The 20,954-nt window shown below is 40.1% G+C and overlaps 1 protein-coding gene and 1 long non-coding RNA gene across 32 annotated transcripts in view; one reads left to right on the top strand and one right to left on the bottom strand.

Annotated features, from left to right (window-relative positions):
- Positions 1 to 20,954, top strand: part of CCSER1 (coiled-coil serine rich protein 1) — a 648,564-nt gene that overhangs the window by 1,476 nt on the left and 626,134 nt on the right. For 17 of the 31 annotated variants that reach the window (XM_086888587.1, XM_086888585.1, XM_086888622.1 and 14 more), the window contains exon 1: positions 20,168 to 20,702. The exons of 3 other annotated variants lie outside the window; for them this stretch is intronic. In XM_086888587.1, the coding sequence (XP_086744713.1) occupies positions 20,700 to 20,702 (3 nt within the window). In that variant the 5' untranslated portion in view covers positions 20,168 to 20,699. 11 more of the 31 variants (XM_086888588.1, XM_086888586.1, XM_086888593.1 and 8 more) reach the window with 2 other exon arrangements.
- LOC111928949 (uncharacterized) lies at positions 9,720 to 15,898 on the bottom strand. The gene is made up of 3 exons (XR_002864387.2): positions 15,779 to 15,898; positions 13,646 to 13,713; positions 9,720 to 13,458 (listed from the first exon to the last, which is right to left on the bottom strand). It is a non-coding gene; the product is annotated as an uncharacterized LOC111928949 (long non-coding RNA).

The following is a 20,954-nucleotide window of genomic DNA, read 5'->3' as shown; positions in this document are numbered from 1 at the left end:
GGCTATGGTGAGTGGTCTTTTACTATTAGTTCACTGCTCTATTTTGTACTAGCCACTTTTGCAATTTGATGATATGGCAGCAATGGCTTTTACTGTGAAAGTGAAGGTAGGTAATTTTGTACTTGTGAAAACTTCATAGTACTGCCTAAGTGCTTAGGATATGCTGTGATAACATCTAATTTTGTGTCATTGCAGGCATTCAGCTTGCATATGTGCTGCACCCCTTTCACAATTTCTTTGACAATGGCATCACTGCTAATGAACAAGGCCTGTTGATGATAATTTTCCTGAACTTTTTGTGTAATCAGATCTTGAGGATTTCAGTTCATCAGGTTCTCATTCAAACTGGTGGGTACTTTTACACCCTGGAGTCTTACAGAAATGAGCACAGACATGATCCAGAACTGCAGTTCAGCTGTGTTGGGCTTGTTTTTTTAGCTATTCAGTTGACAAGAAGAATCATCTTTGTCATTTTAGTATTTCCTTATGAGACAATAATTTTTTTCTTCTTGGAGCTCATTAGCAGAAACCTTCACTGGTCTGAACTGAAGATAATAGTATCTGAAGGCTTTTCAAATTGCTGAGACAAGTAGAGTTGGTAACCCCTGAACCTGAAAAATGACAGATTGGAATTCCTGGACCAAACCACCTAGATGACCTTTCAGTCAAGTCAGAGAAAACTCTTCGAAGAGTTTGGGGAGAGGAAGAGAAAGTTCATATTTCACAGCAGTGTCATGAATAGAAGAGGTTCCAAAGCAGTAGTGTGATTTCCTGCCTCTGAATTCTTTTTTACAGACAATATAATCCTCTGGAGCAGCTTCTAACCACTTTAAAACTCCTGATCTAATTTCCTGCTGCCTTCTGCTTTGTGCCTTCGTGCCAGTAGAAGTAGCAGGGAGACATTTTAGAAGAGCTCACATGGTCACACTTCATGCCCAGTTTGCCTCTGGTGGAATTTAATGTAGAGGCAACAGGGCACAAACCATCAGAGATTGAAATATTGACTTGACAGAGGGATCCCAGAGGGGCAGCTGCAGCAGAGAGCAAGATGAGGGCCTCTTTGCACAACAGAGCTCAGGGCAGCACAGGCCACGTGAAGCCACTCCTGAGGCATCCAGCTGTGAGACAAGAGTGGGATGTAAATTGGTGGAGCTGGTCCAAGTTGTACTGGGATAGCTGATCACAGACTGCCTGGCTCAGGGGATTTGGGGGCTGCAGGGTGCATGCAAATCCTCTGTAAGACTCAGCAGTGAGGAGCTCTGGCCAAAAAGCTTCAGGGCTGCTCTATCGTCTCTGCCTCTGTCCTCATTCAGCTCCCTCAAGAGTGCTTAAGCAGCAAAGCTTAAGCTTAATCGAGTTATGTGATCCAATAAACTTCACTGCATTTCTTATTGCCCTACCACCTATATATGCTTCTATAATAATTTGTTTAAAATCAAGGCAAGGTTTTTTACAGATTTCTTCCAGCACAGTCTCTCCATCTCACCTCCTGAACTTGCTGCTCTGCAGCTCAGGTGGACTCAGGATTGCCTGGTGTGCATGTCTGTGAGGAACATTATGAACTGCACAGCTTTCACTTGACCTCAGGCTTCAGAAGGAACATCAGGATCAGACTCTGAATATCTGAATTAAAGGCTTATCTTTGAAAAGCGCACCATCAAAGTGGTCAGAAGGTCTGTGGGGTGCACAAAGCAGGCAATTGTTCACTTAGACCCCTGTGTTAGCCTTCCATCTGCTGCCAGCAACCAAGGCTGAAAGAAAGTGCTTGCAGGTAATGGCATGACAAATAATTGTTCTTGTTAAAGTTCAGTTTTGCAGAAGCTGGCCTTTCTACCTCCTCCACCCAGCTTCACAGGGATGAGGGAAACAGCGAGCTCTTCCCCTCATGATAACTGAGCTCACCCAGTTTCCTCCCTGTTGCAGTGTCTGCAATCCTTGCTGTATTTTAAAAGCTACTGCAAAGTCTTAAGAGAGGCAGGGCTTCAATTCTGTGGACACCAGTGACATTTTCAGGGGTGCATCTCTCTTGATCCCAGCCCGTGCTTCCCACCTCCTGGCGAGCGCAGGAGGAGCGGCTCGTGTCTCAAGACAATGCAGCTCCCAGGCATCTTTCTTCATGATTCACATAGAAACTTTTAATTTATAGAACTGACATATTAACTCCAGTGGCCTAAAAGAATAAATGAGTAATGCTGTGGGGTCTTCCATTCAACAGTTGGAATGTTTTCCCCGAGATCTCCTTTTAATTGAAGCTATTTGTCATTTTGAATGTAGAATGTATTCATTAGAAAGCGGCACCTTGGAGGGGGCTAGAGAGCTCAGGAGATTAGTAACAGGGTACAAAGCCTTTTGCCTCCAGGTTGCCAGTTTCAAATCTGGCCATGTCACTATTGATCAGAAGAAGTCATTACAGGCTGACAGATGTTTGGCTGCTTATATAGAAGTGACCTTGTCAGATTAGTTCAATTCTTTGTTAAGAGATAGATCCCTGCTCTCACACACACACAAAAATCCTCATTAGCACCTTGCTGGTAGTGCTCACAGCATCAGTAAGGACAGGGCATGCTTGTTTATGCAAAATCAGAACAGAGGGATTTTTAAGCTATGTGAGGGTTGATTGAAGCATTTTCAAAGCATCTCATGATGCACTTTGAAATTTCCAAGTTGATTCTGTGCTGCATAATTTAAAATGAACCCTTCTTAGAATATTTGCAGTGCTTTGATCAATAAAAAAATTATTTTTTTAGGAGTCTGGGAACTGAGTTTTTTCTATAGCATCAGCAATATGTGTATTAGCAGTAAAGCATATTCTTAGCAAAATAAAAGGGGGGGCCTCTGAAATATGTGGAAAGGAAAAAAAGAGAATGGCAATACTGCATACATTTTATTCAGTAACCTTCAGATTAAGGCTGAAAATTCTTCTAGTCCTGTGATGTATTCTGGAGACTGATACTTAGGGAACAGAAGAATATTACAAAATCACCCCAGACACTTCAGTCCAGCCTGCAGTAACTCATATCTCTAGTTTGGATTAAACTCTTGCTCCATGGACCACAGTGGCCACCTGTGGTGACACCAGACATCTCCTTTCACAAGGCTCTGCTTGTCTTGAGCATAACCCATGGTTTTCAAAATCACCTAGGACAGGCCCTTGGGAGTGTGCACATGCAGATTTTCAAACACAGGCTCTTAAAGAGGTCCCTTTCCTGTGTCCCTTTAAAGACCCCGAGAGGAAGACAATTCAACTTGGGATGAGGCTTCCTCCATGGACCCCCAACTGGGACTCAAGGGAAATTTACCCAAGTGAAGGAGCTCTGACAGAGATGAAAACCTCTACACAAATAACCTGTATGGGAGACCCCAATTCTTCTCTGAAACAGAGGGAAGAAAATGCCAGAAATCCAGTGGGAGCTCAGTTTGCCATAGGGAAGAAAATTTTTGTCAGCTTTGCAGCCCATGTTGCAAATTGAGTTTGAGACAGAAAAAAAATGCTTTGATGTGTTCATATTTTTTTACATCACCAGCAATAAATATTAAAGCTGGGCTGATAATGTTGGTGTGAAAAGTGCAGATAACTTTGGTCTGTATTGTGAACAGAACAGGTAAAGTGTGTCTTGATTACTGAGGTTGGTAGGCGACAGTTTGTAATGCTGTGTTTTTGATTCCAGTCCAAATTCTGTTTTTTAGAAGTCTAAATCAAATTTTTACCTGAGCTGAACTTTCCTCTAATACAGGTGTTTTTAAAACAATTATAATCTCTCTGCAAAGGGAGGGCGAAGGGATTATAGGGTGTGAAAGCAATAAATAATAGCTTTGGGCTGGTCTCAGTTGCTCTGAGAAATTCCAAATGACTGGCACACCTTATTATATCTTTTAAGCAACCACAGCATGTGACTCCTGCTCTTTCTGTGTCGAGAACATTTGTTGTTTAATGCCGCAAGGATATGGGAAGGTGTGCCAAGGCTTCTGTGCACCTTCAGTTGTTCTCAAGGTGATGACTTAAAAATGTCAATTTAGCCTTTGCAGAGCACAGAACAGCACATGCCATTCAAGTCTTGGGCAAAAAGATAAGATAAAATGTTGTATTTTAGAGTTGAGGATTATGAAATGGTGGGTGGGGGGAAGGGTGAACACTTCACCTACCAAACTTGGCTGATTCGATTTTTCTTATCAGTGAGGAGATTTAACCTGCCTGATGCACCATTTCTTTAAGGGCTAAGTAATATTGGTTCTGCAAGAAGTAATATTTCAGTACATGCAGCTTAAAACCTGGCGTGCCTTAAGGTCACATCAGCCATAAGTAATAGACACTGAGTACTCAGGACCCCACAAATGTGACCTTCTACTTGTGTCCCAGTAGTGCAGAAGACACCAGCCCAGAGCAGGTCTATGGGTTTCATAGGCATAGGAAAATAAAAAGACAGATGTTTCTAGGTATTGTAAGGGGGGTGGGGCGGCAGAATCAACAAGAAGCTCTAAATTAGTTATTGTGGTGATGAATGCTGTGTTATGGACCTGCATGTGTGCCTCAGGCTTTTATGGGCTTGTAATTATATTAGGAGATATTGCTTTGACCTAGACATAACTGTACAGGTTATTTACTACTATTCTTTTGCTTGAGAGAAATAAAACACAATACAAATTCTTTCAAATACTGTATGCCACACGTACATATGACAACATATAGAACAGATTCCCTGAAGAGAAAAGGAAGTACAATGGCAGTAGAAATCCATTTCAGGGTGGATCAGTGAATGGGAATATTGATAGTTTCATGAAGGTAATTTAACTTGTCTTTCTGTGGTGGTGTAGCTAAACTGAAGTTGGTTCTACCACTCTCTGTCACCACTCTTCCCAGGGGCAGCATGTCCTGATGGACTAAGGGAATGTGGCCTATTTGAAGATAATGGGACAAATTAAGTAGAATCACCACTGAAGGCATTTTAGAACAACCTGGCTAACTTTCCTCTGTAGCCTCAAATCCTTCACACAGGCCTAGAAAAGCTGCTTAGCTGGGAGGTTGCAATAAAGCACTGTTCTAAAATAATCATGAATGTTCATAAAGCAGATGAAAGCCTCCAAGTAGTACAGCCAAACTGTATCAAAGACTAAAGTAACAAGACACATGATTTGCTTAAGACTTTCCCTCTATTTGCACTATTTTTTTCTTTCTTGCATAAAAAGTGGGAAAAAAGCAACTTTAAAACAAAAGGCTAAAAATTTTCCAAGGTCAAAGTTAAGGACTTTAAAAGTCTTGCAAAAATGTAATATTACTGCTACGAAACACACATAGAAACAGAGGATATCAGGATAAAAGTTTTAAAACATAAGGAGTTAACAATACATCCTTTTTAATATAGTTTCAGTAAAGGTAGCCATGCAGCAAATTAAAAAACAATGGATATGAAGGATTCCAATTTCAAGGAAGAAAAGGAGAAACCTGTAACACATCCTGGAAAGCACAGGTATTAAAGCAGAGAGACTTTCTGAAGCCACAGGTAGATGCTATGCTTTAGGAGACACTGACACAAAGAAGGGAAAACTAAACCTTTTTTTCTTTTAAAAAAAAATTTGTCTCTTTTTTTTTTAAAAAAAATAAGGGGGGTGAAACCCTCAAAACCAATTGAGAATTTATGCAGTGGGTGGCTTTACTTGCATTTCTCATTTTCTTCCCGTCAGGTTTCTCTTTAATATCAATATATACTCTCCATATCCAAAGTGTAAAGGCCCGTATTTTTTTTTTTCTTGGCGATTTCTTTGCATTGCTGCAAGGTTTCCAAGCAGTGAGAAAGATGTAAAGTCTCTGTAGCATGAACTACAGCTTCTTGAGACATTGAAAGCTGTCAGTACAGCCGAGCTGGACTTGGCAGGGCAAGCAAAGGGAGAGGAAAAGAAAGTAATTATTGTGCCACCGCTGTAGTAGTTGCTGTGTATTGCTGCTTTGAGCAGTGCTGGTTTAGCCTGTTTCTACTCCAGCTGCTCCCAAGAGTCTGTAGTGTCCCGGGGAAGCTGCCCCTTTGCCACATGCTGTCCCCACTCCTCCAGCCTTCCCAGGGGGAAGTCAACAAAAAACCTTGGACTGGTTGTCTCTGGGACCTGAATGGTGAAGTGCTCTTTGCACACACAAACACTTTTTTGAACCATGGCTGTGAACAACTAATCACTCTTTAATCCTACTAACCTCTTTGCCTCAGCCGTATGGTGGGGTTAAAATTCCTGCTGATAAGATTAAGTGCTGTCTTGGATTGGGGCCTACATAAATAATATTGCTATTTCCACCATTGCACTCATTAGAATGAAATCTAAGAAAGGATGTTGGTCTTCCTGCTGAGGGATGTCAGCCAGCTGCTAATTGTGATCAGAAAGAAGTTCTCTTCTTGTTGTCCTTTAGGGGCCTATGTGTGTTGATATAATTGAGTTTTACACTTGCAGTGAACTCAAGTGTGTTCATCTACAGTGTTTGAACTAGATTTTTACCTTTAGAACACTGGATAGCTGTATGTAAGTCTAAGTTTTGTTAACCACAGGTTTTGTCTTCAGTTTTCTTATAAGGTTGTGTTTTTAATCTGAGTGATATCTACAGTAGAATCTTTCTCAGTGGTCAAGACAGGCACACCTCAGATTTAATCCCCTTGTTATAAAGCTGACGTGTTTTCCCCATTGTCAGATCAGTTGTGACTCACTGCTCCATTCTGCTAACAATAAATCCATTATATTAATGTGGGTTATTCCAGTAATCTTTTTATTTTAAAAATTCATCAGCAAACACCACAGAAACAGAGTGGCTAAGTCTGTTATTTTATTGAACAATCTAAAAAGAAACAGCTGCTAGAGACTGAACGATGGATCTGTGGCTTTAATGTTTAGAGGTGCTCTGTGCCCTGCCAAAAAAAAGCACAAATATATAATATAATAACAAATATGTAATATAATAATATATAATATAGGCACAAAAACCATGAAACATAATCCTAAATTTAGGCACACCTGCAGCTCTTCTGGAGTGACTAAATGCTTTGGTTGCATTAGCTGTATTTTGGCAGACCAAGGAGACCTTTGGGTACAACCAGTGAAGTCTGGAAAATCCTCTAAAGCAAGTCATGTGTCAAGAAAAAACAATCACTCATGCAGTATTTAAAAACTAAATGTTGGAACAAACTCATCTCATTTCCCTTGAAAAAAATAAGGGACACAAGAAAGACCAAAGAGTAGCTTTCCACCTAGCAAGCACCTCATGTAGAATAATACAGCTTAAACGTGGCTGAAACGATTCTTGACAGAAAGTGTACAATAATGTGTGTGATGGGGATATGTTGACATTCCCAGCACTTTTTTTCTGAATGCTTATTTTGAGCAAAATCTATTTCCTTGTAAATTTCTCTGCTGGGGTGCTGGAGAGTGTGGAGGGTAGGAGCGCTGATATCTCCCGTTTTGCTAGAGGTGTGTGGAGCTGTCTTTGAAAATGTGAGCTGAATGGCTCTTATCACAAGAGGAATCTGGCTGGCTGGGGAGCAGTGCTTTGCCAAAGGAGCTGTGTAGGGCACTCCTGCATGTATGTCAAATAACACTTGTCTGTGATGCCGTTCCCCGCTGCGTGTGTCAGGAGTTATCTTCGCTCTTCCTCAGTCTCGCACTGTTAAGAGGGAAATGCAAATTTCCCCATGTATTCTGGAGGGCTATGGAAGGAAGAAAGTGAGGAAGGGAATCAAAGGGAATATATTATTGGTGACAGCAAGTGTACCACGCGAGAGATGGAGGCAGAAACTGAAGATGCATAACGAGGGAATGTGAAGGGAAGCAGCCCACCACGCACACTAAACCCACAGCAGGGGGGAGGCTGGGGGGAGACACTGAGGGAAAAGGACAAAACAGAGCTTTTCTGCTGATATTTCTGATACTGCAACCCTGCCCTTCCAAGAAAGCAGCACCCATCTGATGGCACAGTCAGAAACCCTCTAATCTGATCCTCTTGATACATTCCCCATCTAGAACAGAGGCTCTTTCTCCCTTTCTCAAACCTCTGCAACCCTCCTGTTCTCCAATACTGATAGTAAAAGAAGCAAAGCTTGGTACCATTTTGACATTGCAAAATGAATTGCTTATAGCTGCAATGACTTCAGTCAGTTCTTTATTATTGTATCTTTTAATATTTTCAGAATTAAATGCCTTTGGTTTTCAAAAAAAAAAAAAGGATTTCCAAGTAAAATAATCGTATTCCCAGAATGTTTCTTTCTCAGGGATTTCAAAGCCACCATGTTTCATTATAACTCATCTTGAAACCAAGGCAGATTTTGAATTATATTAAGACTTTGACAAATAATATTTTCATTGCTTTTCCAGGGGTAGTGGTTTGGGCTCACCAATTTGAGTTTCCTGGCCAATGCACCAATAACCAGGTCTGGCTTAGACTTTTAGCAGGACAGCAGCAGGACAGACCTTGTATTATACATTCATCCCTACCACTCTTACACAAGACTTGTAAACACAAGCATGTGTCCTCATCTTGACCTGTACCTTCACTTTGCTGATGGTTTAGTTTATTTTTGTTGCATTGTTATCCCAGGCCTGCTTTTTCTCTTTCCCTAGAGGCACAAAAAGCACACAGAAGCAGCACAATATCACAATTCTGCAATTTTTATGGTAGGTACTTTTGGAAATGCTTGCTCCCCCTGCTCTGCAATTATTATCACACTAATGCAGAATTTCCAGACCTCTTGATTTATATATTTATGCAATATATATACAAAAGCACACGCATTACCCCAATCATTCTTTGAATTTAACTAGTATTGGCATTCTTTCATCTACAGTTAAGATGATCTTTCATGATCAATACAGTCTCTAGTGAACATTTTACACACACTGTCTTATTAGCTTCTCTCCTCAGAGGTCATGCCTTTGTATTCCCTGCTCCATTGCATTTAGGGCTCCTTCTGAAATTGTAAGATTTCCAACCTAGATTGCCAAAATTATCTTCATAAGAATTATTATCATGATGAAGATGGAAAGCTAGATGTATAGCACCCAGTACTTTTTTATGTATTAGGAATACTGCTTTAAATTTTGTGTTCTTTACAGAAACGATGACATTTGAATATCCTGAATGTATCACAAAGAAGGAGGACTCAAATATTATAGAATCAGGGCAGAAGCAATGCCTGGATGTGGGGATTATCCAAAACATGAATGGAAGTACCACATGCAGGGATGCTTTAGTTATTGCTGAGTGGCATGTGCACAGTGTCAAGGCCTCTTCTCCTCCTTGTACCACCCCACCAGTGAGGGGCTGGGGTGCACAAGGAGCTGGGAGGGGACATACCCAGGACAGCTGACCCCAGCTGACCCAAGGGATGCTCCATCCCATATGGTGTCATTCCAGTATATAAAGCTGGAGGAAGAAGGAAGGGGGCGATGTTTGGAGTGATGACTTTTGTTTTCCCAAGTCACCACTGAATGTGATGGGGCCCTGTCTTCCAGGGATGACTGAACACCTGCTTGCCCATGGGAAGTGGTGACTGAATGCCTTATTTTGCTTTGCTTGTGCACACAGCTTTTGCTTTATCTATTTGTCTTTATGTCAATCCATGAGTTTTCCCACTTTTATTCTTACATTTCTTTCCCCCATCCCACCAGTGGGACAGTGAGCAAGTGGCTGTCCGGTGCTCAGTTGCCATCTGGTGTTAAACCACAACAGTGTTGAGAAGAGTCAAATACATAAATCCTCTTTATATTTTATTTTAAAAATGTCTAGTGACACTTTGCTTTCAGATCAGGTAGCATATGTCAGTGAAAGCTCTTTATTTTTTCCCCCTCTAGTAAGAAATGTAATTTCTGAGATTGTGTTTGACAGCACTTCTGACAAAAAAAAAGAAGACGGGTCAGATGAAATGAGTTAGTATTTCAACAGAGAAATAATACAATCATTTTATCAGGAGACTGAAAAATAGAAGGCATGTTGAGAAGGAAGGAGTAACTGCTTAGATGAACAGATTTTTGAAGAGCAATCTTTCATTTGAAATATTACAGATTTAAATGAGCACACTTCTCTTAGTCTGATAAGAACTGAGTTAGTTCTTTGTAACATTTTTAACACATACAGAATGAAATTATTATATTATTTTTTAAAAAGGCTCAAGTAAAAAGAACTACATAATTTTTATCCACTTGTCCGATCCTAGAGAGTTCATATCTCACATAAAGCTAAGTTTAAACTAACCTGAGACTTCTAGGAAGATGAAATCTGTTTTCCCAATCACCCTCCTGCATTACAGGAAAATCCACACTTTAGGAAAAGCCAAAATCCAAAGACAAACCACCCTCCAATTCTAGCAGCCTTATCCTGCTGGGGGCAGGTGGTGCCTACATACACTTTCTTCCCTGTAAACACATAACTGGATTAGAAGGACTGTGAGGGTGATGATTTGATTTGCCTCTTGCCAACAGCAGAATTGCTGGCTGTCTTACTTTTAATAAAGTTTCTAAAAGAAAAAGCACTTATACAAATAATTTTCCAGGCAGCACATAAAAATATTTTAAATTTAAATATTGAGATGCTGGTATATATGATGGCTAACTGGAACATTAAAAAGTTAATAATTTTTTAATCCTCTTTTAATGCAGAAATACATGAATTTAAATAGAAATGTCTTCCTAACTAAGGAATTGGCCCCTTTCTAATTAGCAATCACAAATCTGTCTATCAATTCTACATGTATTTATCAAGTTAGAAAGCAGTCTTATCATTCCCACTTTCATTTGTGCATTTCTAATTTCAGTGCAGAAATCCCTTTGTGTGAAAACACCTTAAACCAGTATCAACATATTTTCTTTTTTTTACACAGTATAAACCTATGCCCACAGAAACTGCAGTTTTGGAATTCACTGATGATGTGTGTCAAGAACTGCAGCTGTTTTGCAGACTATTACCAAAAGAAATTATTACCAGTCACTTTCTACTTCTTTTACTGTGTTTTACCTTGATCAGAAGTTAATGGCTTCCACTGTGGACACAGGGGAGGATAAATCCTCTTCAAAAGAAATAACACTCATTTTAATTCCTCTGTTGTAACAACATATTTATGGATCTGGTTCACTCCTTCCCTTGTGGGAAATGCATGTTGCAAAACAGGGCAGCTCCTGCGCATTGGGTACCACCAAGTTCCAACTGCAGAGCTTGGAAAGGTGGAAACACCAAATTCAGAAGGGGTCAGTCTTAAAAACTGCAGAGTGATACAGTCCAGGCTGAGCAAAGCAAGTGCTTAACTAGGAGCAACTTCAGAATCACATGGCAGATAAGAGAACAACTTCTGTACTTTAAATTTTACTGCCCACTGAAGTGATTTTTTGACAAAGTCCAGTGTCTCCACTTTGCACAACTAAGCACCCCACATGACCTGTTCAGATTTGAATCCAATCCCATAAAGGACAAGAAAACAGTGTCTGTGTGTTTATGGACACTGTTATCTCCATCAGCCCTTAAACTGGACCCTGGCATAGCAGCAATTTTTTTAGCTTTACTGAAAATTTTGTAGCTAAAATTTGAACAGCTATGGAGATTTCAACACACTTTTATTGTTCCCATCACTTAACTAAAATGTCTTCCTAAAGTTTCCACAGCATGATTCCATTACTTGTCAACTTGTTTCTTCCCTATTATCTAGGTCCTCATTAATGCGTAATCTCTCATACCTCTTTATCATTTTCCTCTTCTGGGTGACTTATAAAAGACAACAGGTCATTAACCTCACTATTATAAAATTCTTTGTTTTTCAGTGCTGTTCTCTGGTTCTTCTTTTATGCCTGCTCCATTAAACAGGTGTTTATTATCACCCTTAGCTTTGTTAATCTAGCAATAGCCCATTGCCTTTCTCCACCTTGTCTCGTTCACTGCTGGTTATTTGCTGCTCTGTTCTTGTTTTCCCTCCTGTTTCAGGACTTTCTCTTCCTTGCAGCTCTCTATGAAGCAATAGCATGTGTATGTTTTTAGACACCCACATATGGTTTGGTAGTTCTTTCCCTTTCTTTGGTGGCTCTGAAAGTGTGGAGAAAAGATGAAGTGTGCCCATGACACATTCCTCTGCAGCTCTCCCTTGCTCTCCCACCTCTCCCTTTGGAGAGGTCCAGGGCACTTTAGCTTCAGGAGTAAGCTGTTTCTACTTCTGACAAAATATGTACTCAATTCATTATTTCTGCTGAAAATGAGTTCATGTCATAAATCAAACACTGCAAAGATGAAACTTCAGAAGAGGTGCATTTATGCTGGAAGGAGGAAAAAAGAAATTCCTATCAGTATCCTGTCACTTCTTTTGGCATATCATGTTTGGTGGCATATTTCATGCTGCTGCACAAGTTTCTTCTACAAAACGCCTGCTTCTCATTCAAATTAATGTGCAAAACTGCCCTTAGTTTCAACGTGACAGGAAGGCCTTGTGAGCTTTGCTGCTGGTGGAGTCACCACTGTGCTCTTCCTGAAGCTCTGCCACCACACCATCAAACAGGTATAAGGTTCTGTTTCCCTGCACCCTGTAATTTCACACACTTCCCTTGTAAGTGCATCTTTGAATTTTTGGCTTCCAATATGCTTTAACTGACTACCAGTGACAGGGGCTGCATAACACACACGGTGCAGAACGGCAGCTGCCAAAGCTTCCTGCCAGATTGGTCCCTTCAGTGCTGCTAATTCTTTGCTGTTCACCTGAGTGATCAGACTGAAATCTGGAAAAGGAGCCCAGCCTACATCACTCAAAAGAAATCTCCTTTACCCTCCCCTGGACTCCTACATCTGAAAGATTTCCAGCCAAGGTACTGCCATCTGTGCTCACAAGAGGGAGGAGATTCTGTAGCTTACCATCTTTTGTGTTCTTTCATGTAATCTCTATTTACGTGACCAAAACACTAGGATTAGAAGAAATACACAAAAGCATTCCCAAAAGAAATGGCATAAGCAATTTGATTGCTTATTTCCCAGGAGCTCTCATCATGTTAAAACCTCCCAGTCTCTAAAATTGTTAGCTGGGGAAGAACAGATCATAAAAGAGTGAACTAAGAAAAAAACCCACAACAGAAATGGAAGAAAAACCCACAATCAGCTGTATCAGCTGGATTTGTGCTCCAAATCAGCTTCTACTACTTAAATATGTATTACTGGCAAAGATTTCTTAGTGTTGTACTTATTCAGAGTTACTCTTAGTCAAATTACTGGCTAAAATCCAAATAGGTAAATTCTGGTTCCTTTAACTCTTGAATTTCATTCACCATTTCAAAGTGCTTACTCTACTTTCTACTGTAGTTTTCTCTGTTAATTAATACCTTTCTATGACAAGACCCTGAAAATCCAAAACGTGCTATACAACAAAATAAAAATCCACAGTTTACAGTCCTTGGCTCCAGGCCATGCCATCCCTCCATACAGATCCTGACAGGCACAGGTGTCCACCTTCACACACGTTGGGTTGTAACCTAAACCGAGGGAAGATTGCAAGAGGCTTTGACAAATGAGATAAAAATGTAACTTGGAGCTTGGGATTAATGATAAATAAACAAAGATCGGTTGCCTAAACTGAGGCAAGGATGCTACATGAATTTGTAGCTGGCATCTCATGCCAGAAGCCCATTTACAGGAAAGTATTGGCAAACACAGATTTACCTGATCTGTGGGTATGTGGATTGTAGAGGACAAGGAGCCACCCAGTTTTTCTCTGTAAATCTGTACACCTGGAAGCAGACATAGGAAACATGGCAACAATCTCCCAACCATACTCTGCCTCTTCTAAATGTTTCCATGCTGATGGCTGGAAACACAGAGCAAAGACACTCAGTTACACCTGGACTTTTCTTCACTGCAACAACTGCACATTTGCCTCCACCTGTTCAAGGATGCTGCAGTGAAACATGCACAAAATAAAGAATACACCTCTCCCAAAGCTTGAAAACACCCAGAAGTTGATGTTTCTGTAATATTTGTGTTCATCATTTACAGAGTACCATGATCAGAAGGGTAACCTGGACTACACAGACAGCTCATTAACACACTAGTTGTCATGGGGAACATAATTCTGGCTCCCATTTCTGGCAAATTAAATTTTATAATTAGTTATGCTCTTCAACACCCATCAGAATGCTCTTCAACATTCATCAGAGTCAGATAATAATTTTGTTTTGCATAGTCTTGTTAGTAGACCTCAACCATAAAGAGAAATTCTGTGTAGTGAAAAGTTTAGAGAAAATAAACTCCATAGAACACCGAACAGTTTTGGAGAAACTTTCCATATGAAAGATCTTGACCCAGAGCTCCCACACTCTGTTGTCTCTTATCAGAAACATGTCCTGCTCTTAATTTTTCTGCAGAGTACCGCAAACTATGACATGGCTTCTCCTTCTTATAACAGGATCATTATTTGCTTAATCCTCTCAGCGTGAATTTGTCCCCATTTCATTTTTTTTTTTAAAGGAGATTTTATTTGCAAATACAAGGTTTGAGGTTTCCTCTCAGACCTATTAACTACTTCCACATTGCTCCTTGACTTTCTCTCTCAGCATGAGTCTTAATCTGACCTAAGATACCATATCTTGCCATCATAGATAGGTGGCTAAGAAGCTATAACAACCTAGATATTTTAAGAGTTATGTATTGCTTCTGAACAGATGTGACAAGATAATATTTAATCACTGCAGCATTCTTGACATCCACTGGGCTAAATGTCTAAACCCCAGTGCTCGTATCAGAAATGCATGATTGCAAAAGGAAAAGGGAAATCAAAAGATTTTTTGCCTTTTCCTTTGACTGCTGTGGAAACAGATATGCAGCTGCTCTTTTTCATTAGTGTATAGCAGACTGAGCAGAGTATTCATTGTTGAGTAAAATAATTGCAGGAAAAAAGGAGAGATGAAGAGAGAAGAAAGACTTGCTTAATGAAGATAATTTGTTTGGAACTGAGGAATCTGTAATCCTTCCATCCATGCTTATTGTTCACTTGTGCTATATTTGCTTCCCCATAGATGAGAATAATCTTACAGGTTTTTTATTCTATTTATAGGAAAAAACTGGAATTTTTATTAATTTTGAATATATGGTGTGTATTCTTCTGTGCCCCCTCTCAGATGGCATTGGTGTGTAACTTGACTACTAAGAAGCAATATCTGACACAGAAATGGAGTGGGGGCAGGGCAGACAATTGACTTTTTCAGTCCCTGACCATGCAACCACATCTGGAATTGTGGGATATCTACAATAAATCCCATCTTCTTATCCTGCATATGAAATATAACTCAACTAATGACCATATGGAGCAGACTAAAGCAAGCAGTCTAATTTACTAAAGTCGAGGGGTGGGGGGAAGAAGGAAATTTCTTGCTTAATTAACAGGGGCAGAAATACAGCAACAGACAGTGTAACAGGAGGACCATATTTGAGGCACCTCCAATCAAATGTTTTAATGGCATATAAGACTCAAGGGAGCTCTAAAAATGCCTGGTACTGCTAACATACTTGTAACATGGTTTTGGTTTTAAAAGCACTTTGGTAACAGTTTTGAAAATGATCAGTTATTAGGAATATATTGATTTTTCCTGTCTGTCCAATTTGCAACGCCTACAAAGGGGATGATATTTATGACTCTGTAAAGCAATTACATAATTATGGCAAGACAGAGCAAGATACACTCTGAAAAAAATCAAGGCACCCTGGCCCTGATTGGCGGAAGATACTGCATGAGCCGAAGGACAAGGCAAATGCAGTGTCTGCTTGTTCCCGAGTGATACTCAAGAAACATTATCTCACCTGGGACAGCAGTCTGTCATCGTCTTAGCAGCTGTAAAAGCAACTTTCAAACATCATCCTTGGCCTGTGTGGGCAGTGCTCCATCATGTACTGTGTGTCCTTGCTTTTGATTCCCTATCCAACCCAGGCAATTCCTTTGATTATGACTGCAGCCCTCAGAAGCCTGTTGTTTTCTCATATATTCAAATTAGTCCCGTGGATGACTGCTGCATGAAAGGCTATGGAGTGTGTTTTTCCTGTTAAAGCAATAGTTTCTAACTGATTCTTTTTCCACAGCTGCTGTGAACCTTGTGAAGGATGCAGTACAGACACATAGGAAAAGGCATTTCTTTTTCAGAGAAAGCTTTCTGTCTAAGTATCAAAGCAGGAGAAAAGTGATTTGTATAAACCTAGAAAGACAGTGAATATAATTTAAAGAGTCTAAGAAATTTTAGATTTGAACGGCTGTTTGCTGATTTTTTTTTCTTTACAATGTAACAATGGGAAATTAATGAAAGCTAAAACACTTCTGATTTTTAATTTTGTTTTTACCTATGACCCTTGAATCTTTCAAAATGCAGGAAACAACACACTGTATTTCTTTGTATTCCTGACAGCCTTCCTTCAGCCTCACTGCCATCCCAGCTTCCAAACGATTTTCTATGTTGTTGCACATACAACCCTGGATGGCTTGGATTATGTGTAGCAAAATGTAATTAAAGACACATATTGCACGGGAGAGGTAGAGTCACCAAGGAAAAGAAGATTTGCCAGCCCTGAAATGGGGATTAAGGAAGAAGGAGGTTTGCAGAGACTTGAATACATTAATTTTCGTAACAGCTTACATAGCAATTCAGTGACTTCTATTGTGCAGAGTGTAGTTAGCACCTTCCCTGACCTGAAATCGAGAAGAAAGGATGTACCTGTGTGGAGTCAGATGAAAGAATATGCTATTGCAGAGTCAAAGAACAAATATCCTAGTCTTGAAAAGAAAAGCTGAAAGATTGTAACCAAGGATTAAAGTGGCTATGCCCCTGAGGACAAAACCATCCCATCTCATCCTTTGAGACTGTAGTTAAGTGACAATTAAATGGTCAAGGAGATTACTTTCCCAAATCGCATTGTTTCGCAGTGCTTGTTTGACTTTTCTTGCCTTGGACTCATGATGAACTAGATCTGGAAATAAGATAGAAATACCACTCCAGTGTTATTTCTGAGCTGTTCAGTCTCAGCCCTAAAACCAGCCTCAGTGGTTGTGCAAACAAAAATATTCTGTGTGAATATCTGTAACAGAAGAAAATGATGATTTAGGAGTTATGCTGGAATAGGAAGGTATGTTCTCTGTTATTCTCTGTTATTCTCCATTGTACGTGCCTGTCCATCAGTTTGCATATTTTATACATCTTTTAATCTTCTGTGTTTGTGTTATGCTATATATAGCAGGATAATGAAATACATGCAAAGGCACAAAAAATCACCGTGATGATTTTAATTATTTTAAGGATTAATTATTTACATCTCTGTTGCTTTACTTACAGTCATACTAAACCTGTGAACAAAAAACCAAAAGCAGAGATGACACTCTGATCAGAAGACTATGTGGCAGTACAAACATTTACCCCAGCCCAGAAGCTACTGAGCAAATGATATTGTTGAGCAACAGATACACAGAACAAGGCACAGACCACCATAAAATTGTGATATCTGCAATGGGAAACACTGTATTCCCCTCTGAGGTCACAAAGACATTGCTCTTATCAAATAAATACATAATCCAGCACAAAAAGGGCTCCAAAAGACAGCTGAGCTGTGGTAGAACTTCAGGATCTTGATGTGGTTCACTGGAATCAACTTCATTTAGTTTTAATATGAAAGGATTATTTCTTTGCAGCTGTGTTTCCCCAGACAGGCACAAGTCTGCTTCCAGCTCTGGCAGGAGCCTCTGCACACCCTCAGAGGGCTGATTCCTTCTGAAGCCTTTCCTGTGCTGCCCCCCCAAGAGCTGCCCAGGCCTTTCCCCATCTGCTTTTGATCAGTGGGGAATAGCTGTCCCAGTGGGGTGGGTGCAGAATTTCCTGCCAGTCACACAGAACAGTCCACAGTGGTTGTTCATGTGTTAAATGCAGTTTGTGTTGCACTGCTCAAGTGTCTCAGTCACAGGCCAGGTGTGTTTCCTACATGCCAAAAATCCTTGTCTTGATTCCATAGGAACCTGTGTGATGTAACACTGTTCCTCCTGGATATGTTGAAGTTTATTTGTGGAGCCTAAGGAGGGAAAAAGAAGTAAGTGCAGCCAGATTGAAGTTCAATGAAACTTCCATTTTGTCCTGTCAATTGTGCATGCATAAGGGATTACCTCTTGAATAATGATTAAGGGTTTTTCAAATTCACTGATTATTATGAGGGCTGAGCTTGCTTTCAGCATGCTGTTTGTTGGGAAAGAGAGAAATTCCTTCCAAACTTTGCACCCTGCTGTACAGCCCACATGGACTCATTTAATCTGATTCTAGAAACACAGGTCAGTGGGAGAGAATAGATGATTTCTCCTTTTCCTTTTTTTTTTTTTCCCCCTGAAGTTTTCAGTAGTGCTGGTGGGACAGTAACGTGAGACTCCATGGAAGGAAAAGTAATTGATTTAGCCAGAATTTCTGGTGTGGCCTGTGAGATATCTTCCCCTCAGCTTTGACCCTCTCCCAAGAAAGAGCCCAGCACCTGAAGTTTGATCCTGCTGCTGGTGCATCCTCTGGGATGCTGCAGGCACTGGGGAGTTTGGTGGTGCTCCCCAGACCTTGTACACTAACACCGGGCTCTTTTGCAGCAAGGGCTGAGGCCAACCCCAACCTCAGAAAGCAAAAGGTTCCTGTCTAGAACCAAGAAACTTGGATCCTCCCTGGTTTTGACTGTCTAATAGGAGAGATACCCAGGGCAGCCTTGCATACAACAAACCTTTCCAACACCTTTCTTTTCTCCACTGGCAGTTTTACCCTGACACACAGTCCTGTGGTCAAGCAGTTTAGAATGCATAGCTTTAACCTATGACACGGGTTTAAAGAGCATAAGTATGGCCTGTACTGGAAACTGCAGCATGTCTTCGCTGAAATGAATAGCCTGGGTGTCTTGATAGTACAGGAGATCATTATGCCTGGCTTATCAGAATAATTGCACTATCAATGACCTTGACTAAGAAGGTCAGATCCTTTCTGCTTATCTCCCAATTTAGCGGTTATCTTTTTCATACACCTTACGCTGGCACTTAAGTAATCCATACAATGCAATTAGCAGGGAATGGCCATGAGATTTACCTTCAGAAGTAGGGGAAAAAGGTGGGATGTCTCTAGTATTCTTGACTATTGACTATTCACTATTGACTATTCACTAATTAGCTCCTGTTGTATCACTAACATCAGATATGGGTCTCAGGAAATGAAGAGTAGCTGACACTGAAAATAGACCACTCCACATTAATTCCCATACACACACCCATGCAAACTGCAAAGGTTTCTGTCTGTTCTTATAATGATTTATTTTATAAAGTGCTAATAATCTCAGGTGTTACAGAAACTATGAGGGGATTCTTAAATTATTATTGTTGTTATTTTTTTTAACGTTCTACTACTAACTGTTAATTCACGATTCATACTCTAGAATGAGAATGCTAAGAACATGTTTCAAAGAGCTGACTGATGATGCTGCACTTTTTTTTTTTTTTTAGAGAAATTGTGTGGAAGTGCTGAACTTTAATCATGCCAAGTGCTATGCAATGCTGTGTGCTCTGAAACATCATGTACTACAGCAATCAAACCAGATCGCCACGATGAAGGTGTCTGTGTTTCAGTTCCTTTCTGTACAACAGAGATACTATCATCCCCTCAACTCACAAAAAATGCAATGAAAATTAATTAAATTTTTCAATGCACCCAGGTATTGGCATAATGAGATTCTAGTCCTCACCCCCCAGCTTGCTGTAATATCTGATTCCTTTCCCTTTTACTTATTCCTATTTTGATCTTAGAATCCACCCCTTTTAAAAAAGGCACTTGTTCAAATGTCTTTATAAAAATTAAGAATAAATGTGTTGTCTAATATAGAACAATTCTTTTATGCAGAATAAAGATTTCCACTTTCAGCTTAGTTAACCATTTTTGTAAATGAAATGAACATGCTATATCCATTTTAAATTGTATGAAAATTTCCACGTTTTCTAAAAAACTTCTCCTTCTCTACTTTACAGCAAATTATGTTAAATTCAGCTTCAGGGGGAAAAAAGCCACACCTGAAATGCACTAAAAATGGTCACTGCTGAGTAAGCAACCCTGCTTGGTAATAAAAATAAAAGCCCTTGTAAATCAGTTCAGCTGGGAGATTTAAACAGGGTCCTGCTTCAGGTGAGAAGAAGCCTCTGGGGCTTGCTTTTGGGCATAGAAGAATTTATATTTTACTATTCGAGGGCTCCTGTGGCCTGACCAAAGGAGGACAAGGAAAGGCTTGTTATTCTCTTTTTTTCTCTTTGTCTGCAGGTGCAGTTGTACTATTTTTATGTTTAAAATGTGGAGAAAATGTCTGGCTAAGTAGAACAGCTCTGGCATTTATTGTCCTGTGCTTGTTAAGTCCTGTAACAAATCTCAGGTGGAATGAAACAGAATGATGAGTCTTGGAAGAAATACACCACCTTTTTTTAGCTTGAGATGCCTGGAAAAAGTCAGGAGATCAGTTTGATTTCAGTTTCTAATGAGATTACTTTTCTGATTTGTCTTCTGTTATTTTTTAATGGAAATTGAGTTTCAGTATTGTTTCTTTAAGGGCTGTAATATGTCTATTACTGCCTTTACCAGCAACACATGTCTACATCATGAGTTTTCAACAATATATGCCAGCCAAAAGAGATCTTTCTCTTGTTCGTTGCCTCGTATCCTGAGCAAGAGAGCTGCCTTATGTGAGTTGTATGGTGAGTAGTCAGAGCAGGTACTTCTATTCACATGTGTTTTTGCCCTCTGAAAATGAGGTCCAAGGAGGAAATGTAACTGGGAAGAGGCCCCCTTGACTGCTCTCAGCATCCAGAAACTACAACTCCAAGCAGTCAAGTGCTTTGTCTCCCTGCTCTCAAAGTGTTTCTTTCAAAGGCTAAAGCAGCAGTGCAAAGGTAAGTCTAGAGTGATGAAGAGAAAATAGCTTCTTCAGCTGAGCAGAAAGGGAATAA

The sequence above is a fragment of the Cyanistes caeruleus genome, chromosome 5, assembly GCF_971803275.1.
Source record: "Cyanistes caeruleus chromosome 5, bCyaCae1.hap1.1, whole genome shotgun sequence".
Classification (NCBI taxonomy): domain Eukaryota; kingdom Metazoa; phylum Chordata; class Aves; order Passeriformes; family Paridae; genus Cyanistes; species Cyanistes caeruleus.
The sequence above is the reverse complement of the archived record's forward strand: the minus strand, read 5'-3'. Positions and strand labels throughout refer to the sequence as shown.